Raw genomic sequence first — 16,989 nt, 5'->3', positions numbered from 1 at the left:
AGATGGAATACATCCAAAGAAGCAGAGACAAGAAATTACTGAGGCCTTGGCCATTACATTTGAAACACATGCAGGTTCAGAGGTAGTGACTGAGAACTGTAAAAGTGCAAACATTACACCCTTATTTACACAAAAAAAATGCAAAGATAATCCAGATTTTATCTTGATGGTGGGGAAAGTTCTAGAAACAAAAAGGAGGGACAAAATGGAAGTCGAGAACAACTGACTGATTAGTTAATCTATCAAATGGACAGCAATCTATGCTCTTTCAAATAAAGAAACTGCATTCAAAAATGTTCTAGTTCCTGGTGGCTCTCATGGTAAAGGCATGACTAAATTTGAGCTAATCTGTACAGATAATCTGTACAGTCAATCGCCCTTTCATATGTGGAAGTGTTACGTAACTCAATAGCAGAGAGGCCTGAATCCATATCTGGCCACCAGCAGAAATCATTTCTTTCTTTAAACATTACACTTGCCCTTACAACCCTGAATTCCAGGTAATGCAACTCTAGTTCTTTCCATGTGAAGCAGAGATTTTATTTCTGGTAAATCTACATTCTATTTCTTCTAAAGCCTTTCTTCCTAAAAAAGATACATTGATCACAATGGTTAAGGCACAGTCTAACATCAACTGGCAAGTAAACCAATGTCTTCTCCAAGGCCACCTGTGCAGCTTTAACTACATTTGCTTCACACAAGAGGAGCTAGGTAGATTGGTTGGGTTGAGGGGTGTCGCAACAACCTTGCACTCAACGTCAGCAAAACCAAAGGGCTGATTGTAGACTTTGGGAAGGGGAAGACACAAGAACACACAGCAATCATCATTGAGGGGTCAGCTGTAGAAAGAGCGTGCTGCTTTAAGCTCCTGGATGTCAACATCTTGGAGGATCTAGCTTGAGACCCACACATCAAAGCAATCACAATCAGCAGACATACTTCATTAGATGTACATCTCTCAAGAGTCTTGCAAATTTCCATAGTTGTATGGTGGAGACTGGTTGCATCACAGCTTGGTATGGAGCTTCCAATGCACAGGATTGCAAGAGGCTACACTCAACCAGCTCCAGCACGGGGACAACCCTCCTCACCATCAAGGACATCTCCAAGAGACAGCGCCTCGAGAAAGTGGCATCCATCATTAAGGAATCTCACCATCCAGGACAGGACTCGTCTTGTTACTACCGTCAAGAAGGGGATACACGAGCCTGATTCTGATTTCCCACAGCATCATAGTGGTAATCATTTAGCACTGTCATTTCCTTTTTCTCTGTTACCTTGCTTGGTACTTCGGTGAATTCTAAACACTACTTCAAAACTGGAAACACAGATCAAAGTTGCTGGTGAACGCAGCAGGCCAGGCAGCATCTCTAGGAAGAGGTACAGTCGACGTTTTGGGCCGAGACCCTTTGTCAGGACTAAAGGAAGAGCTAGTAAGAGATTTGAAAGTGGGAGAGGGAGGGGGAGATCCAACATGATAGGAGGAGGGATGGAGCCAAGAGCTGGACAGGTGATTGGCAAAAGGGATATGAGAGGATCATGGGACAGGAGGCCCAGGGAGAAGGAAAAGGGGGAGGGGGGGAAAAACCCAGAGGATAGGCAAGGGGTATAGTCAGAGGGACAGAGGGAGAAAAAGGAGAGAGAAAGAATGTGTGTATATAAATAAATAACGGAGGGGGTATGAGGGGGAGGTGGGGCATTAGCGGAAGTTAGAGAAGTCAATGTTCATGCCATCAGGTTGGAGGCTACCCAGACGGAATATAAGGTGTTGTTCCTCCAACCTGAGTAGCCTCCAACCTGATGGCATGAACATTGACTTCTCTAACTTCCGCTAATGCCCCACCTCCCCCTCGTACCCCATCCGTTATTTATTTATATACACACATTCTTTCTCTCTCTCTCTCCTTTTTCTCCCTCTGTCCCTCTGACTATACCCCTTGCCCATCCTCTGGGTTCCCCCCCTCCCCCTTTTCCTTCTCCCTGGGCCTCCTGTCCCATGATCCTCTCATATCCCTTTTGTCAATCACCTGTCCAGCTCTTGGCTCCATCCCTCCCCCTCCTGTCTTCTCCTATCATTTTGGATCTCCCCCTCCCCCTCTCAAATCTCTTACCAGCTCTTCCTTCAGTTAGTCCTGACGAAGGGTCTCAGCCCGAAACGTCGACTGTACCTCTTCCTAGAGATGCTGCCTGGCCTGCTGCGTTCAACAGCAACTTTGATGTGCGTTGCTTGAATTTCCAGCATCTGCAGAATTCCTCGTGTTTACATTCAAAGCTGGAATGTCAGCATGGGTATCCACTTCATCTCCAGTAAATAAGTCAACAGTTTCACCATTTATTCCTGTTTATAATTTTGTTCTTGATTATCAAGAAGCCTAAATTGCTCATACGGTTCCACTATATATATAGTATTATCAATATTGATTTAGTATTTATATAACCTGTATATTTTCTTTCACTCTCTCTTTTTGTCACTCCTATATTTTTTTTAATGTCACGTTGCTCCTTTTCCCAGTCATCGGGATCCAAACTAGTTGTCACATTTTATTTTAGTTTTACTTTGTCCCTTTCTCCTTCATCCACAGCTGTTTAACAATGTGAGCCACCCATCAGAGCTGGGTGGAGGGCTATCTGTTCTTAAGCTTTACTTCCCTCCAATCTTGGGAGTTCTGATGAGACTGAAGAAGCTGAAGTGAGAACTGCAGATGCTTCCACAGGTGAGAGGTATGAGGGGGAATTGATAAGTTCGTGGCCTAAGGTAGAAGGAGTCAATTTTACAAAACCTAGCACATTTATATTTCAACATAGTTCACTCTTACATTTACACATCTAGTCCAGTGGTCGTGGAGCATACGGATCCCTTCTTTGTAGAAGTCGGTATCGTGGACCTCCAGCGAGTGGTTCACAGCAGGGGTGATTGATACGTTTGTGGCCCAAGGTAGACCGAGATGAGTTATACAGCATTTGTTAAATGCACATACAGTTCAACTTTTGAGTGATGATGCAGAAAGTTTGAAGGTAATAACTCATCTCCTTCTACCATAGGCCACGAACTTATCAATCACCCCTGCTGTGGACCAATTTCTGGACGTCCAAGACGCCAACTTCTATAAAGAAGGGATCCGTATGCTCCACGACCGCTGGACTAAGTGTGTATGTGTAAATATAGGAGGGGACTATGTTGAAAAATAATTTTTCTAAAATTGACTCCTTCTACCTTAAGCCCCGAAATTATCAATCACCCCTTGTATGGGTTCAATGAACAGGTGGGTAGATTGGGAAATGGTCTGCTCATTTGGACATTTATGCCTGGTCCATGAGAACTCCCAAACCATGGCCCTGAGGTTCTCAACACAATCCTGAACATCGCTTCTCCAGTTTGGATCTGGTAGAAGTACACCCTACGTCTGTATCATGTTAAACTCAGATTCTCCCACAAAATGGTGGAAGAACTCAGCAGGTCAGAGGGCATCAATGGAGGGAAATGAACAGTCAACATTTTGGGCCAAGACCAATTACAATGCCACCTGACTGCTGGGTTCCTCCAGGATTTTGTGCGTCACTCAAGATTTACAGCATCTTCGAATCTCCTATTTCCAAACTCACAGAGTCTGTTTCTTTCATTATTCCCTCAACCTGCCCCCTCCCATTTAATTGGATGGCCTCAGTCTCATTACAAGGAAGTCAGCTTTATAGAAATCTCAAATACCAGGCATTGTTTGCTTTTCTTCCTCTTTAATACAAGCATGATGAATAATTTAAATATCAGGTAAAGACTGACATGTGAACAGATGTTTATCTAGATCTATCTCATTAAATGTGCCCTTGTTCATTAGATCATAAGACATAGGAGCAGAATTAGGCCATTCAGCCCATTGCACCCAGATCCCATTCAACCCAATACACCTGCCCTGTCACCATATCCCTTGATTCCCCAACCAATCAGGAACCTATCAACTTCCACTTGGCCTCCACTGCAGTCTGTGGCAGAGCATTCCACAGATTTACCACTTTTTGGCTAAAAAAATTTCTCCTTACTTCTGTTTTAAATATGGCCCCTCAGTTTTGAAGCTGTATCCTCTAGTTCTGGATACCCCCACCAGAGGGAACATCCTCTCCACAACCATATTGTCTAGTCCTTTCAACATTCGGTAGGTTTCAATGAGATCCCCCCCCTGCATTATTCTAAATTCCAGTGAGTACAGGCCCAAAGCTGCCAAACGCTCCTCATATGTTAACCCCTTAACTCCTGGAATCATCCTCGTGAACCTCCTCTGGACTCTCTCCAATGACAATGCGTCTTTTCTGAGATATGGGGCCAAAAACTGTTGCCAGTACACCAAGTGCGGCCTGACTGGTGTTTTATAAAGCTTCAGCATTATCTTCTTGCTTTTATATTCCACTCCCCTTGAAATAAATCCCAACATTGCACTTGCCTTTTTACCACAGACTTAACCTGTGAATTAACCTTCTGGGAGGACTCCTAAGTCCCTTTGCACCTCTGATGTTTGAACCTTCTCCCCATTTAGATAATAGTCTGCACTATTGCTCTTTTTACCAAAATGCATTATCATACATTTCCCAACATTGTATTCCACCTACCACTTTTTTGCCCGTTTTTCCAATTTGTCTAAGTCCTGTTGCAATCACATTGCTTCCTCAACACTACCTGCCCCTCCGCCTATCTTTGTATCATCTGCAAAGTTTGCTACAAAGCCATCAATTCCATTATCTAAATTATTGACTAACAATGTGAAAAGCTGTGGTCCCAATACTGACCCCTGAGGAACACCAGTAGTCACCCCCAGCCAACCAGAAATGGCCCTCTTTACTCCCACTCACAGCCTCCTGCCTGTCAGCCATTCCTCTATCCATGCCAGTATCTTTTCTGTAACACCATAGAATTTTATCTTGTTAAGCAGCCTCATGTGAGGCACTCTATCAAATGCCTTCTGAAAATCTAAATGACATCCACTGCCTCTCCTTTGTCTACCCTGCTTGTTACTTCCTCGAAGAATTCTAAAAGATTTGTCAGGCAAGATTTCGCTTTACAGAAACCATGCTGACTTTGACTTATTTTATTATTTTAGTACCCCAAAATCTTGTCCTTAATAATGGACTCAAACACTTTTCCAACCACTGAAGTTAGGCTAACTGGCCTATAATTTCCTCTCTTTTGTCTTCCTCCCTTCTCAAAGGGTGGAGTGACATTTGTAATTATCCAGTCCTCTGGGACTATTCCAGAATCAAGTAATTCTTGAAATATCAGAACCAATGCATCTGTTATCTCTTCAGTAACCTCGTTCAGAACTCTGGGATGTAGTCCACCTGGTCCAGGTGACTTATCCACCCTAAGATTTTTCAGTTTGCCTAGCATGTTTTCTTTTGTAATAGCAATGGCACTCACTCCTGCTGCCTGACACTCACGGACTTCTAGCACACTACTAGTGTCTTCCACAGTGAAGACAGAAGCCAAAGTACCCATTAAGTTCTTCTGACATTTTTTATGTCCCCATTACTACCTCACCAGCTTCATTTTACAGTGGTCCAATATCAACTCTCACCTCCCTTTTATTTTTCATATAACTGAAAAAACTTTTAGTATCTTCCTTTGTATTATCGGCTAGTTTGCCCTCATATTTCATCATTTCCCTTCTTAAAGCTTTTTTAGTTATCTTTTGTTGGATTTTAAAATCTTCCCAATCATTCAACTTCCCACTCACTTTTGTTGCCTTATATGTCCTTTCCTTGGCTTTTATGCAGTCATTAACTTCCCTTGTCAGCCATGATTGCGTAGCCCTGCCACTTAAGAATTACTTCTTCTGTGGGACATATCTATCCTGCGCCTTGTGAACTATTCCTAGAAACTTCATCCTCCTCTGTTCTGTCGTCATCCCCGCCAGTAACACCCTCCAATCTACCTAGGCAAGCTCCTCTCTCATGCCTCTGTAACTCCCTTTATTCCATTGCAATACTGATACATCTGACTTGTGCTTCTCCCTCTGAAATTGCAGTACAAATTCAATCATATTATGATCACTGCCTCCTAAGGGTTCATTTACATTAAGTTCCCTAAAAGATCTCGGTTATTTCACAACACCTAACCTAAGATAGCCTTTCCCTGAGTAGGTTCAAGCACAAGCTGCTCTAAAAAGCCATCTCTTGCGATTTGACACCAACCTGATTTTCCTCATCCCCTTGCATACTGAAGTCCCCCATTACAATTGTGACATTACCCTTATTTCATGCATTTTCCAGCTATATTCGCAATCTCAACCTCACATCTTGACTACAACTTGGACGCCTATATATGATTCTCACAATGGTTTTTTCACCCTTGCAGTTTTTTTTAATCCACACAGAAAGATTTGACATTCTCTGACCCCATGTCACCACTTTCTTAAGATGTAATTCCATCTCTTACCAACAGAGCCACACCACCGCCTACACATTCCTGCCTGTCTTTTTGATACAAAATATATCCTTTGATGTTAAACTCCCAACTATGACCTTTCTGGAGGAAAAATTTCTATCTTGAAAACTTTCAATCTATTCACAATCTTAAAGATAATTAACTCAATTGATATACAAGTTAAAAATTGCTCTATTACTCACCCTTTCCTGCATGTTTAATCAAATCATGCATCAAAGCATTATAGCACTTGACAAAAACCATCACCAAAACATATAATGCCTTCTCCATCCACCATGTACTCTTCTTATTTCTTTATAGTATCCATTAAACTGTTATTATATAGAAAATGTAATGGCATCCTCCTGAAAATGTACCAGTGCTTGAAGAGGAGGCACACTTGAGGTCATCTACCTGACTAGCAAAATAAAATTCAAAATATGATTTAAATTATTTCCTTAATCACAAGTAAAGGTCAACTTTGAATAAAATCCATCTATTTGTCATCTGTAATGACTTTGCCTTGTCCCAAACACTGCATGGAATGCTTTTCTACACACAAAGTGAATATCTGGCATGGATTATCTGCTTTTCTCAGCCCAGAATTTAACTCATTGCTCTTGGGACAATACAGCAGAGACAGGCCCTTCGATCCACAATGTTGTGCCAGACAAATTAAATTAGTAATCAAATGGCCAACTCAACGAATCCCTTCTTCCCACACAATGCCCATAGCTTTCCATTCCCTCACACTCACGTGCCTATCTAAACATCCCTAAAAATCCCTAATGAACACTGGTGTTCCCATTCCTGAGCACTGGTGCTCCCATGCTAGGCTGCAATGCAACCAGTTAGGACACCTGTCACTTTGCATTACAGAACTCTCTCAAAAAATTTTGTGGCATGCTTAATCTACACAAACTTCTAAGGAAGTAGAGGCATTGCCGTATTATTTTTTTTAAGATGACAGTTACATGCTGGTCACAGGACATTTCCTCTGATAGGTTGACAGAAAGGAATTTAAAGCCGCTGACCCTAAGCACACAGCCCTGCCTGAAGAGTGACCTGGATCCAATGAAATGGCATCTGCTGTTGATCAGTTGTGTTAGTAGGCAAATTGGAGCAGATCCAGGTCACTCTTTAGGCATGGCTGTGCGCCCAGCCCTCTGCTCTACTCACTTTTGGTGACACTATTGCTGTTGGCCGGATCAAAGGTGGTGACTAAACAGCATATATAAGGGAGACTGAAAATCTGACTGAACAGCCACCTCTCACTCTAAGTCAGCAAAATCATGGAGCTAGTTGTTGACTACAAGAGTAAGAAGCCAGAGGTCCATGAGCCAGTCGTCAGTCGGGGAACAGAGGTGGAGAAGGAGAAGGAGAAGAAGAGGTGGAGTTAGTCCTGACGAAGGGTCTCGGCCTGAAACGTCGACTGCACCTCTTCTTACAGATGCTGCCTGGCCTGCTGTGTTCACCAGCAACTTTGATGTGTGTTGCGTGGAGAAGGTCTGTAGTTTTAAGTTCCTTGGCATCAACATGTCAGACAATCTGTCCTGAGACAAGCACATAAGTCATCACAAAGAAGGAACAACAATGCCTCTACTTTCTCAGAAGTTTGCATAGGTTTGGAATAGCACTAAAAACTTTGTCAGTCATTGTCTGTTTATGCAACACTCACAAAATGCTGGAGGAACTCAGCAGGCCAGGCAGCACCTATGGAAAAGAATACAGCCGATGCTTCGGGCCGAGACCCTTTATCAATGCGTATAAAGTTTGATCACCAGATAACGTGGCATCTGGAAAAAACTGCCAAGGAAGTCTGATACATAGAACCATACAGCACAGGAACAGGCCCTTTGGCCCATAGTGTTGTGCTAAACTAATTAACCTTAGTAAACAAATGCCTAAATAAATTAATCCCTTCTGCCTGCACAATGTCCATATCCTCCTACTTCCTGCCCATTCCTCTGTCCATCCAAGAACCTCAGACACCTCTATCATATTTGCCTTCCAACACTTCAGGCAACGCATCCCAGGCCCTCACCACTTTCTGTGTGAAATAAAAAGACTTGCCCTACACATTTTCTTAACTTAACCCCCTCTCAAATGCATGTCCTCTGGTATTAGACATTTCAACCCTGGGATAAAGATACAGTCTACTCTATACCTCTCATAAATTTCTATCGGATCTCCCTTCATCCTCTCTGCTCCAGAGAAAAACAACCCAAGTTTGACCAACATCTCCTATAGAACTTTCCCTCTAATCCAGTCAGCATCCCAGTAGATGCACACATACATATCTCTATAATACACACACACACGCGCTACTTTATTAGATATACCTGCATAACTGCACATTAATACATCTAATCTTTTCATGTGGCAGCAACTCAGTTGATAAAAGCACACAGACACGGTCAAGAAGTTCACCTGTTGTTCAGAACAAACATCACAATGGGGAAGGAATATGATCTAAATGACTTTGACCGTGGAATGACTGTTGGTGTCAGGTGCGGTGGTTTCAGTATCTCAGAAACTGATCTCCTGGGATTTTCATGTACAACAGTCTCTAGAGCTTACAGAGAGTGGTTCAAGAAACAAAAAAGAAACATCCGGTGAGCAGCAGTTCTGTGGGAGAAAGCGCCTTGTTAATGAGAGAGGTCAGAGTAGAATGGCCAGAATGGTTCAAGTTGACAGTAACTCAAGTAACCAAGTGTTAAGTAGTGGTGTGCAAAAGATCATCTCTGAAAGCATGGTACTTCTAACCTTGAAGTGGATGGGCTGCAGCAGCATAAGACCATGAATATACACTCAGTGGCAACTTTGTTAAGTACAGAAGGTATATATTGCAAAGGTCTCACTACGAATCCAGTAGAACTCCACTGGCCAGAGACCACCAGCCAGAATAAGCCCGAGAAAGGACACCACCACAGGAAATTCAGGTCGATCCATTAGCAATGAAAAATAATAAAATATGCTATGAGTTACAAAGCTGCAAATTAAATTTTAAATACTTTTAGGCTGGATGGTTGGAAGGGAACAAAAATGTCACTTTCAGCTTTAGTATTTCCTCACCCTCAAGGTTTTAGTGTACTTTGGTTCCTTTAACTCCCAAACAAAACAAAAATTTTAGTAAACACAGATCTTAAATGTCAGAACCCCACTGACAACTATCAACTGTCCTTCAGAGTCAGGTTTCTCTTCTGATTTTAGCTAATTTTAAGGACTTGCTTGTGAATTATAATCATTTTGTGCAAATATTACAGGGGACTCTGCACACTGAACAAAAAGAACAATATTTGGGAGAAGTGGGTAGAAAGATGTCCTAGCAATTTGTTTCTGATTAGCTCATGATCAGAATGTGACCTTACACAAAAAAAAATGTTGGACATAGTTTCTCATAATGTATTGGATTAAAGCCCTTCCCACCTCTGGCAGTGAGAGGCTAAACTGAAAAGTAGTTTGCTTCCAAACACAAAATAGCCATACCACTCCTCTTAGACATGTGCTACGTGCAGACACAATTTCACTGGTTGATTGAACCACAGACATTTGGATATAATAAACAACATCACTCCAGGGGCTGGGATGAGGTTATCCACCCACACAATTTAGCGAACAGCTTAAAATTTTACATAAGAACACAAGAAATAGGAGCCGGAGTCGGTCATCTGGCTCGTCAAGCCTGCTCTGCCATTCAATAAGATCATGGCTGATCCGGCCATGGACTCATAATTTTAGCCCATTCTATAATGCTTACACCAGACTGGGTTGGTTTGGTAGATTTCCTCTTCCGAATTATATCAGCGAACCAGATGGGAATTTAAAGACAATCATAACTACTAACTACAAGCACTGTTTAATTCTGCAGCTGTCTAATGGAATTTGAACTTGGGTGTCCAGGGAGACTGCCTAGCTATTCTGTTAAAAGCTCAGTAGTTGAAGTGTTTCACCACCACCAAAACCCTGTGGTGGGTTCCCTTTCCTAAAATGAATAAATATTAATTTACTCCTTTTACTTCATATGTCATCAAAGGAGGGAGGAGAAGATGGCGGCGCGACACAGCGCGCGCGACCGTTCCGAATGAATATCGATATGTGTAACTAGGGGGCCGTGCACAATCCGGATTTGATGGGGACAGCTGTGAGAAATGCAGAGGAACATCTGGAGTAACTTCTGAAATGCCTGCTTCGCTGCCACTGCTACTGTGCGATCGAGAATCTCCGGAGACGAAGGCCCCAAATCCTTAGCTTTGCCTATCACCTGTTGCTGGGGTCAAAGCACTCGGCAGAGACGGTGCTCGGTGCTCAGTGTCAAAGAGGTGGTTGGAGGCTCGGAGTTTTCGGGCGGATTCGGAGTCGGACTGTGGTCGGATGCTTCCGGGATGCCTCATTGGCAAGTTGGCGTTGCTGGAGGTTTACCATCTGCGTGAGATGATGGGACTTTTGAGAGACTTTGAGACTTTTACTGTACCATGGTCTGTTCTATCAAATTACAGTATTGCTTTGCACTGTTGTAACTATATGTTATAATTATGTAGTTTTTGTTAGTTTTTAAGTCGGTTTGTCATGTGTTTTCATGATATTATTCTGGAAAAACATTTTTATCATTTCTTAATACATGCATTACTAAATGACAATAAAAGGGGACTGCGTGTCCTCATAATCATAATAATCTGAGGAAAAACCAATCTGATGTGGAAACTCAGTCCCCAGTTTTAACACTGACAATATTCAATGTAGGATCCAACAAGAGGGCGATTCCTTTAATACCTAAACATCAGAACTGTATCAGCCATAGCCCATAACCTCCCAGTCATAAAGATGTGGATTAAATTTCAGATCCAACATTTTACTGCAGTACTGAGGACAACAGCACAGCCAGAGGAGCTGCCTTCTGGAGAAGTCATTATACCAAAGTCATCGACTTTCACAGGTGGGTGTAAAAATTTTCACCCCAAAATTTGTTGGTTTTTTTTTTTTTTAAACAGAAGAGCAAGAAAGTTATTGCTGGTAAGAATGCTGGAGATATTCAAGCAGCATCCAAAGAAAGGTCAGTGATTCGAAACATGAGCCATTATTCCCCCCACAGACGCCAGCTAACTTAATATTTCTAAACCTTGCTGTTTTTATTTCAGGCTCTCCAAGTTCTGCACATTTTGCCTTTGCAGCTAGCTCTGGAAACCTGGCCAATGTTTATCAACATCACTTCAACACACTGTTCAGCCAACTGCTGTTGACAAAAATTTGCTGGCCATCTCATCTGCTCCATTTCACCATAAAAGCTTCAAAAGTACTTCAGTTATCTGCAAAGCACTGCTACCCGTAGAGTGGAAGCTCAAAGTTTTAAGTTTTGAAATTATTAATAGCACTATTTGAATTAGCATCCCCTATATTTTTAGTTCAGACTTTGGCAATATCAAACTAGTAAATACCACAATGGTTGATGTGTCACAGTGACCAAAGCTTCGAAACAAATCTCATCCTGTTACTTACCAGGCTGAATACCTCCGCACCTACAGTAACCTGCCCATTGTGGATCTGAAACCTCGAGAGGGGGAATGCTCACTACAAGAAGGGAATTAGGAAAGCCAGGGAGGGGCCTTGAAGAGTCCTTGGTGAGTCATCAGGAGCAAGAGGATAACTAGGGAGAGGGTAGGACCACTCAAGAATAAAGAGGAGAATATTCAGCTGGATGTGGAGGATGTGAGTACAGTCCTTAATGACTACAATACATCAGTCATTACCAAGGAGAGGGTCATGGAGGATAGGGAGATCAGTGCATTTTGAAGGAAAGGAGGAGGTAGTGTGGGGTCTCTGAAAGAGCATTGAGGTGGATTAGTCCGCTGAACCTGATGGGATATACCCCAGGTTATTGAGAGCGACAAGTGAAGAGATAGCTGGGGCCTTAACCAATATGTTTGTGTCCTCTCTAGTCACAGGCAAGATCTCAGAGGACTGGCAATTTCTATTGGTCAAGAAGGAACCAGGGATAACCCTGGAAACTATAGACTGGCAGGTCTCACATCAGTGGCAGGGAAGTTACTGGAGAGAATTCTTAGGGATAGGATTACGAACATTCAGAAAACCACGGCCTAATTAGGGTGAGCCAGCATGGCTTTCAATAGGGCAAGTGATGGCTTACTAACTTTATTGAGTTTTTTTTTTTGATGAAGTGATGAGGGTGATTGATGAAGCAGGGCTGTGGATGTTGTCTACATGGATTTTAGTAAGGCTTTTGCAAGGGCCTTCACGGAGGCTCATCCACAAGATTATGATGCACAGGATCAATGGTGAAGTGGCCATTTGGAATCAGAACTGGTTTGCCCATAGGACCGAGCGTGGTGGTTGAAGGGATTTACTCTAGCCAGAGGTCTGTGATTAGTGGTGTTCAGCAAGGATCTGTACTCAGACCACTGCTGTTTGTGATGCATATAATGACTTGGATGAAAATGTAGATGGATGGATTAATATGTTTGCAGATGATACAAAGATTGGCAGTGTTGTGGATGGTGTAGATGACTGGCAAAGAATATAGTGGCATATAACTCGGTTACAGATATTGGCAGAGAAATGGCAGATAGAGTTTAACATGGCGAAATATGAAGTGTTGCACCATGGTAGATCAAATGAAGAGAGACAGTACACCGTTAAGGGCAAGACTCTTTACAGTGTTGATGAGTAGAGGGATATTGAGGTCCAGACTCACAGCTCCCTGAAAGTGGCTGCAGGGGTTGATAGGATGGTTAAGAAGGCATATGGCATGCTTGCCTTTATGGATCAAGGCACTGAGTTCTGCTTTATATTGCTGCTTTATAAAACTCTAGTTAGGCCACATCTGCAGTATTGCATACAGTGGTCCTGCATTACAGGAAGGACATTGAGGTTTTGGAGAGGGTGCAGAGGTCTTCCAGGATGCTGCCAGGATTAGAGAGCTTGTGCTATAACAAGATGCTGGACAAACTTGGGTTGTTTTCTCTGGAGCAGCAGAAGCTGAGGAAAGATATGACAGGGGTTTGTAAGGTTATGAGAGGTATCAACAGAGTAGACAGTCAGTACCTTTCTCCCCATGGTTGAAATGTCTAATACACAGGGCATGGATTCGAGATAAGAGGGGGTAATTTTAAAGGAGATGTGAGAGGCAAGTATTTTATGCAGAGTAGTGGGTACCTGAAATACACTGCCAGGGTTGGGGAGGGGGCGGGGGGAGCGGTGTTAGAGGCAGATACATTAGGGACTTTTAACAGACGTTTGGAGGCACATGAATGTGAGTGAAATAGTGAAATGGAGGAACATGGACGTTATGTAGGCAGAAGAGATTAGTTTAGTTTGCTGTTTGATTACTGATTTATTTGGCTGGGTACAACATTGTGGGCCGAAGGGTCGGTTCCTGTACTGTACTGATCTATGTTCTATGTAACAGGTGGATGTCGCTCCGGACACAGTTTATGGACGGTGGTATGTCACTATCGGCAGCACCATCCCAGTTCCCAATAACCCATTCACGTCACCCAGCCCTGAATCTGCAAGAACCGCACTCACTCCATCCTGGCTCCGCAAAGACCCCTTGGCGGGGTAGAGGGGAGGGAGATGAGCAACCAGGGGAACCCGTATCTTCAGCTCTTCGCATAGTCACTTAGTACTGTATCGGAATAACAAGCCCGGGAGAAATTGGCTCCGCGAACCGGCTACCAACCGTTTCTAAGCACTGACCGCCTCACCCACCCAACACCATTGCTCAACGCTGGCTCCACAAAATTGTATATCAAAACCAAAATATCATTTCGATTCAAGTAATTTGCCAATGCTTTTTTTTAAAAACAATGTCGTGCGACCGGTTATCACGGTTAACAAGAGGACAATTCGACTCGTCTCGCCCAGTGATTATTCAGCCCGTTCACACTGGACAGTCCCGGACTCCCGGGCTGAAATCTGAACGTGAATGGGAGGATCAGCAGACTGCACCCCGAAACACGACGCCCACTGTGGAAACATCACGGGACGCTGGCCCAACGCCACCAGCCCTGCACCATTACAAAAGTCAAACCTGACATCCAGTTGCTGATGTCTGCCTGCCAGTGACTTGGGCTGGGCGAATCCGACGAGTGCCAACTTCTGCTGCTGAGGACTGCAGTGTGCGTGCAGGCACTCGCTCGGCAGAAGTTCAACGGAGCAGGGTTACACGCCAACGGAGCCTGACCATGAATGAACCATTGTTTCTAACTGCTGTCCGTAACAGTGGGGAATCTTTTCACAACCCCGCCGTTGATCGTGGAGCTGGCTGGTGCTCTTTGTTGACAACACAGATGTATATGTACATATCTTCCGGACACTCAAGTTCAGAGCACTAGATAAACGGCTTGCCTGGAGAAAGGGGAACAGAAATCTACATCCAGCCCAGCATCACTTTCCAAGGCATGCTTTTTAGGACGAGCGAGAAATAGCTATGCATATCCCCAGCACCTTGGAAGATGCTGACTACACAGAAAGGAATGAGAATAGGTGTTTCCCCGTCCCTACGTGACCAGACACAGCTTACCTCTTGCAACATGGAAGGCATCTCACTTCAACATGCAGCGCTGCAGCCGGCCGCAAACTGCTTTAAATCCCAGTTCTTTTAAGATGACCCTCGGATACCGGGAAGTCCCAAGAGATCCGTTTCACGGATGATTCGACAGTCATGTTGTCGGTCAAAAGTCAATGGGGTCGGGGTGGGTGGGGGGGAGGAGAACGGGAGCTCACTTCAGCTGCTGCTGGGGGAATGTCTCAGCCTCCTCGGACAGGGTGGTTAGAAAACCCCTCCCCCTCACTCTCCACTATATCCTTTCCTCCTTCCCTGTCGCTGTCGGAACGTCCTCTCGTCTCTCTGTCGCTGGACAGACGGAGCGAAAGAAAAACGCCGAAAACTGGGGTACAGGTCGCTGGGGAAATAGTTTGTTTGGAAGAGATTAAGAGCACAAGCTTCCCACAAGTATTAGCATCTCGCAGCCTTACAGCTGTCTGCGAGCCTGTGGCAGGAAATACCACAGGACAGCCAGAACTGTGAGCAATCGAAACGAATTGGCAAAACGTGGTGAGGATTTTAACTTCACGGATTGGGTTAGCGCTGTGAGGAAGCACGCAGCTGTTATTTATAGTCAATCACACATGTCGGTTGTGTAAGTCAGGGCATATAAATGAAAATTAACAAATTGAGTGAAAAGCAAAATAATATTGCAACTAATCCAGAGGGTGGGAAGTACGCTTTCATTTTACTGAGGTATTATTACAATTCCAAACGCGGCAGTGAGGATCTTTGATTACAAATCCACAGCTTGGTAACGCACATCTGGGTTGAGGAGGCTGTACCCAAGAATCTATAATCATAACCATCTTCTCAAAAGGAGAACAAATCCAACAGTGGTAAATTCGGAGGGACGCCCATGCCGTTTAACGCGGGGAAGTTTTTGCCGGGTTCCTCGCCAACCTCCTCTTCCCAGTGGAGGAAGAGCTGCTCCCCAAATCGTGGGGATTATGTGCATCCAGAGTCACAAATAATAAAAAAAATGTTCTCTGCGGGACAGCTCCAACAAAAATGATGGTAGCATCAGCAGGTGCTCTCTCCTGCACAAGAGCCTGCAGATGCCCGAATCAAGAATTAAATCCAAAATGTTGGATGAATTTTGTGGGTCAAGCACCATCTGTGGAGGCTGAAGATAAATGTTCCAAAGTCACGACTATTTTAGAACATTATCAAGGTCTTTCATTCCATCAACTGGAAATAACTTTAGAATGTCCTTCTCAAATTAAGTTGCCAACAGATATTTGCTTTCATCTTTCACTCGCTCCACAACAGCATGCCAGGCTATGATATTAACCAGTGGGTCAGGAACAGACCCACTCTCAGCGAGAACATTGTCAAACAAGGCTGCAACATTCCCACAATACTTTTTTCACTTTTTGTGCAGGCAAAATGTTCACAGTGGAAGCAAGTCCTCCTCAATCCTGAGGGACTGCTGAGGAAAAAATGGTCAGAGAAGAGGTGCACGTAGACGAAGAAGAATAGGACCTTGAACCATCTTGCCAGCACCATGTCTGACACTGGCACTATGAAGGATGATCAGGTTAAAAAGTCCTATGTCCAAGGGAGATATACCAGGCCCTGGTGAGCTGCCGTCTTACATGAGGGAGAGGGAATCAACTGCTGGGTCTCACTGCAGTAGGTCTGTGTATCCACCGATGACACAAATGAAGACTAGAACTGGGATACTTATATTGCCAAGACTTTGCAATCTGTCAGGCCAAATGCAGTAGAGTGAAGGTATTCTATTCTCACAGGAGGGTGTGTGTAGCCAGGGAAACACAGCACATCTCTACCAGTGATAGGTGGCAGTCCTGTCATTGACACCTACTGGTTCAGGTGACTGCTGTGGTGGAGGCACAGATGCTGCCCATTCAGTCACCATGAGGGTTTTGGCTCCTCCCATTTCCTCACGTGTCCCGGGACCATGCAGGTCGGTAGGTTAACTGGCCACTGTAAGTTACCTTCCTGGTGCAGATCGTGGCAGGGCAATCAGGATGGAGTTGATGGGCTGGTGTGA

The 16,989-nt window shown here is 43.9% G+C and overlaps 1 protein-coding gene across 2 annotated transcripts in view; it reads right to left on the bottom strand.

Annotated features, from left to right (window-relative positions):
• Positions 1–15,437, bottom strand: part of LOC140205105 (oxysterol-binding protein-related protein 5-like) — a 139,260-nt gene extending 123,823 nt beyond the window's left edge. Inside the window, exon 1 of one of the 2 annotated variants that reach the window (XM_072272292.1) lies at positions 14,949–15,437. In XM_072272292.1, coding sequence (XP_072128393.1) covers positions 14,949–14,969 — 21 coding nt within the window. In that variant the 5' untranslated portion in view covers positions 14,970–15,437. Of the gene's footprint in view, positions 1–14,456; positions 14,553–14,948 lie in introns of those variants that run through there. The other variant, XM_072272296.1, reaches the window with a different exon arrangement.
• Between the last annotated feature and the right edge of the window lie 1,552 nt (positions 15,438–16,989).

The sequence above is a fragment of the Mobula birostris genome, chromosome 11, assembly GCF_030028105.1.
Source record: "Mobula birostris isolate sMobBir1 chromosome 11, sMobBir1.hap1, whole genome shotgun sequence".
Lineage (NCBI taxonomy): Eukaryota > Metazoa > Chordata > Chondrichthyes > Myliobatiformes > Myliobatidae > Mobula > Mobula birostris.
The sequence above is the reverse complement of the archived record's forward strand: the minus strand, read 5'-3'. Positions and strand labels throughout refer to the sequence as shown.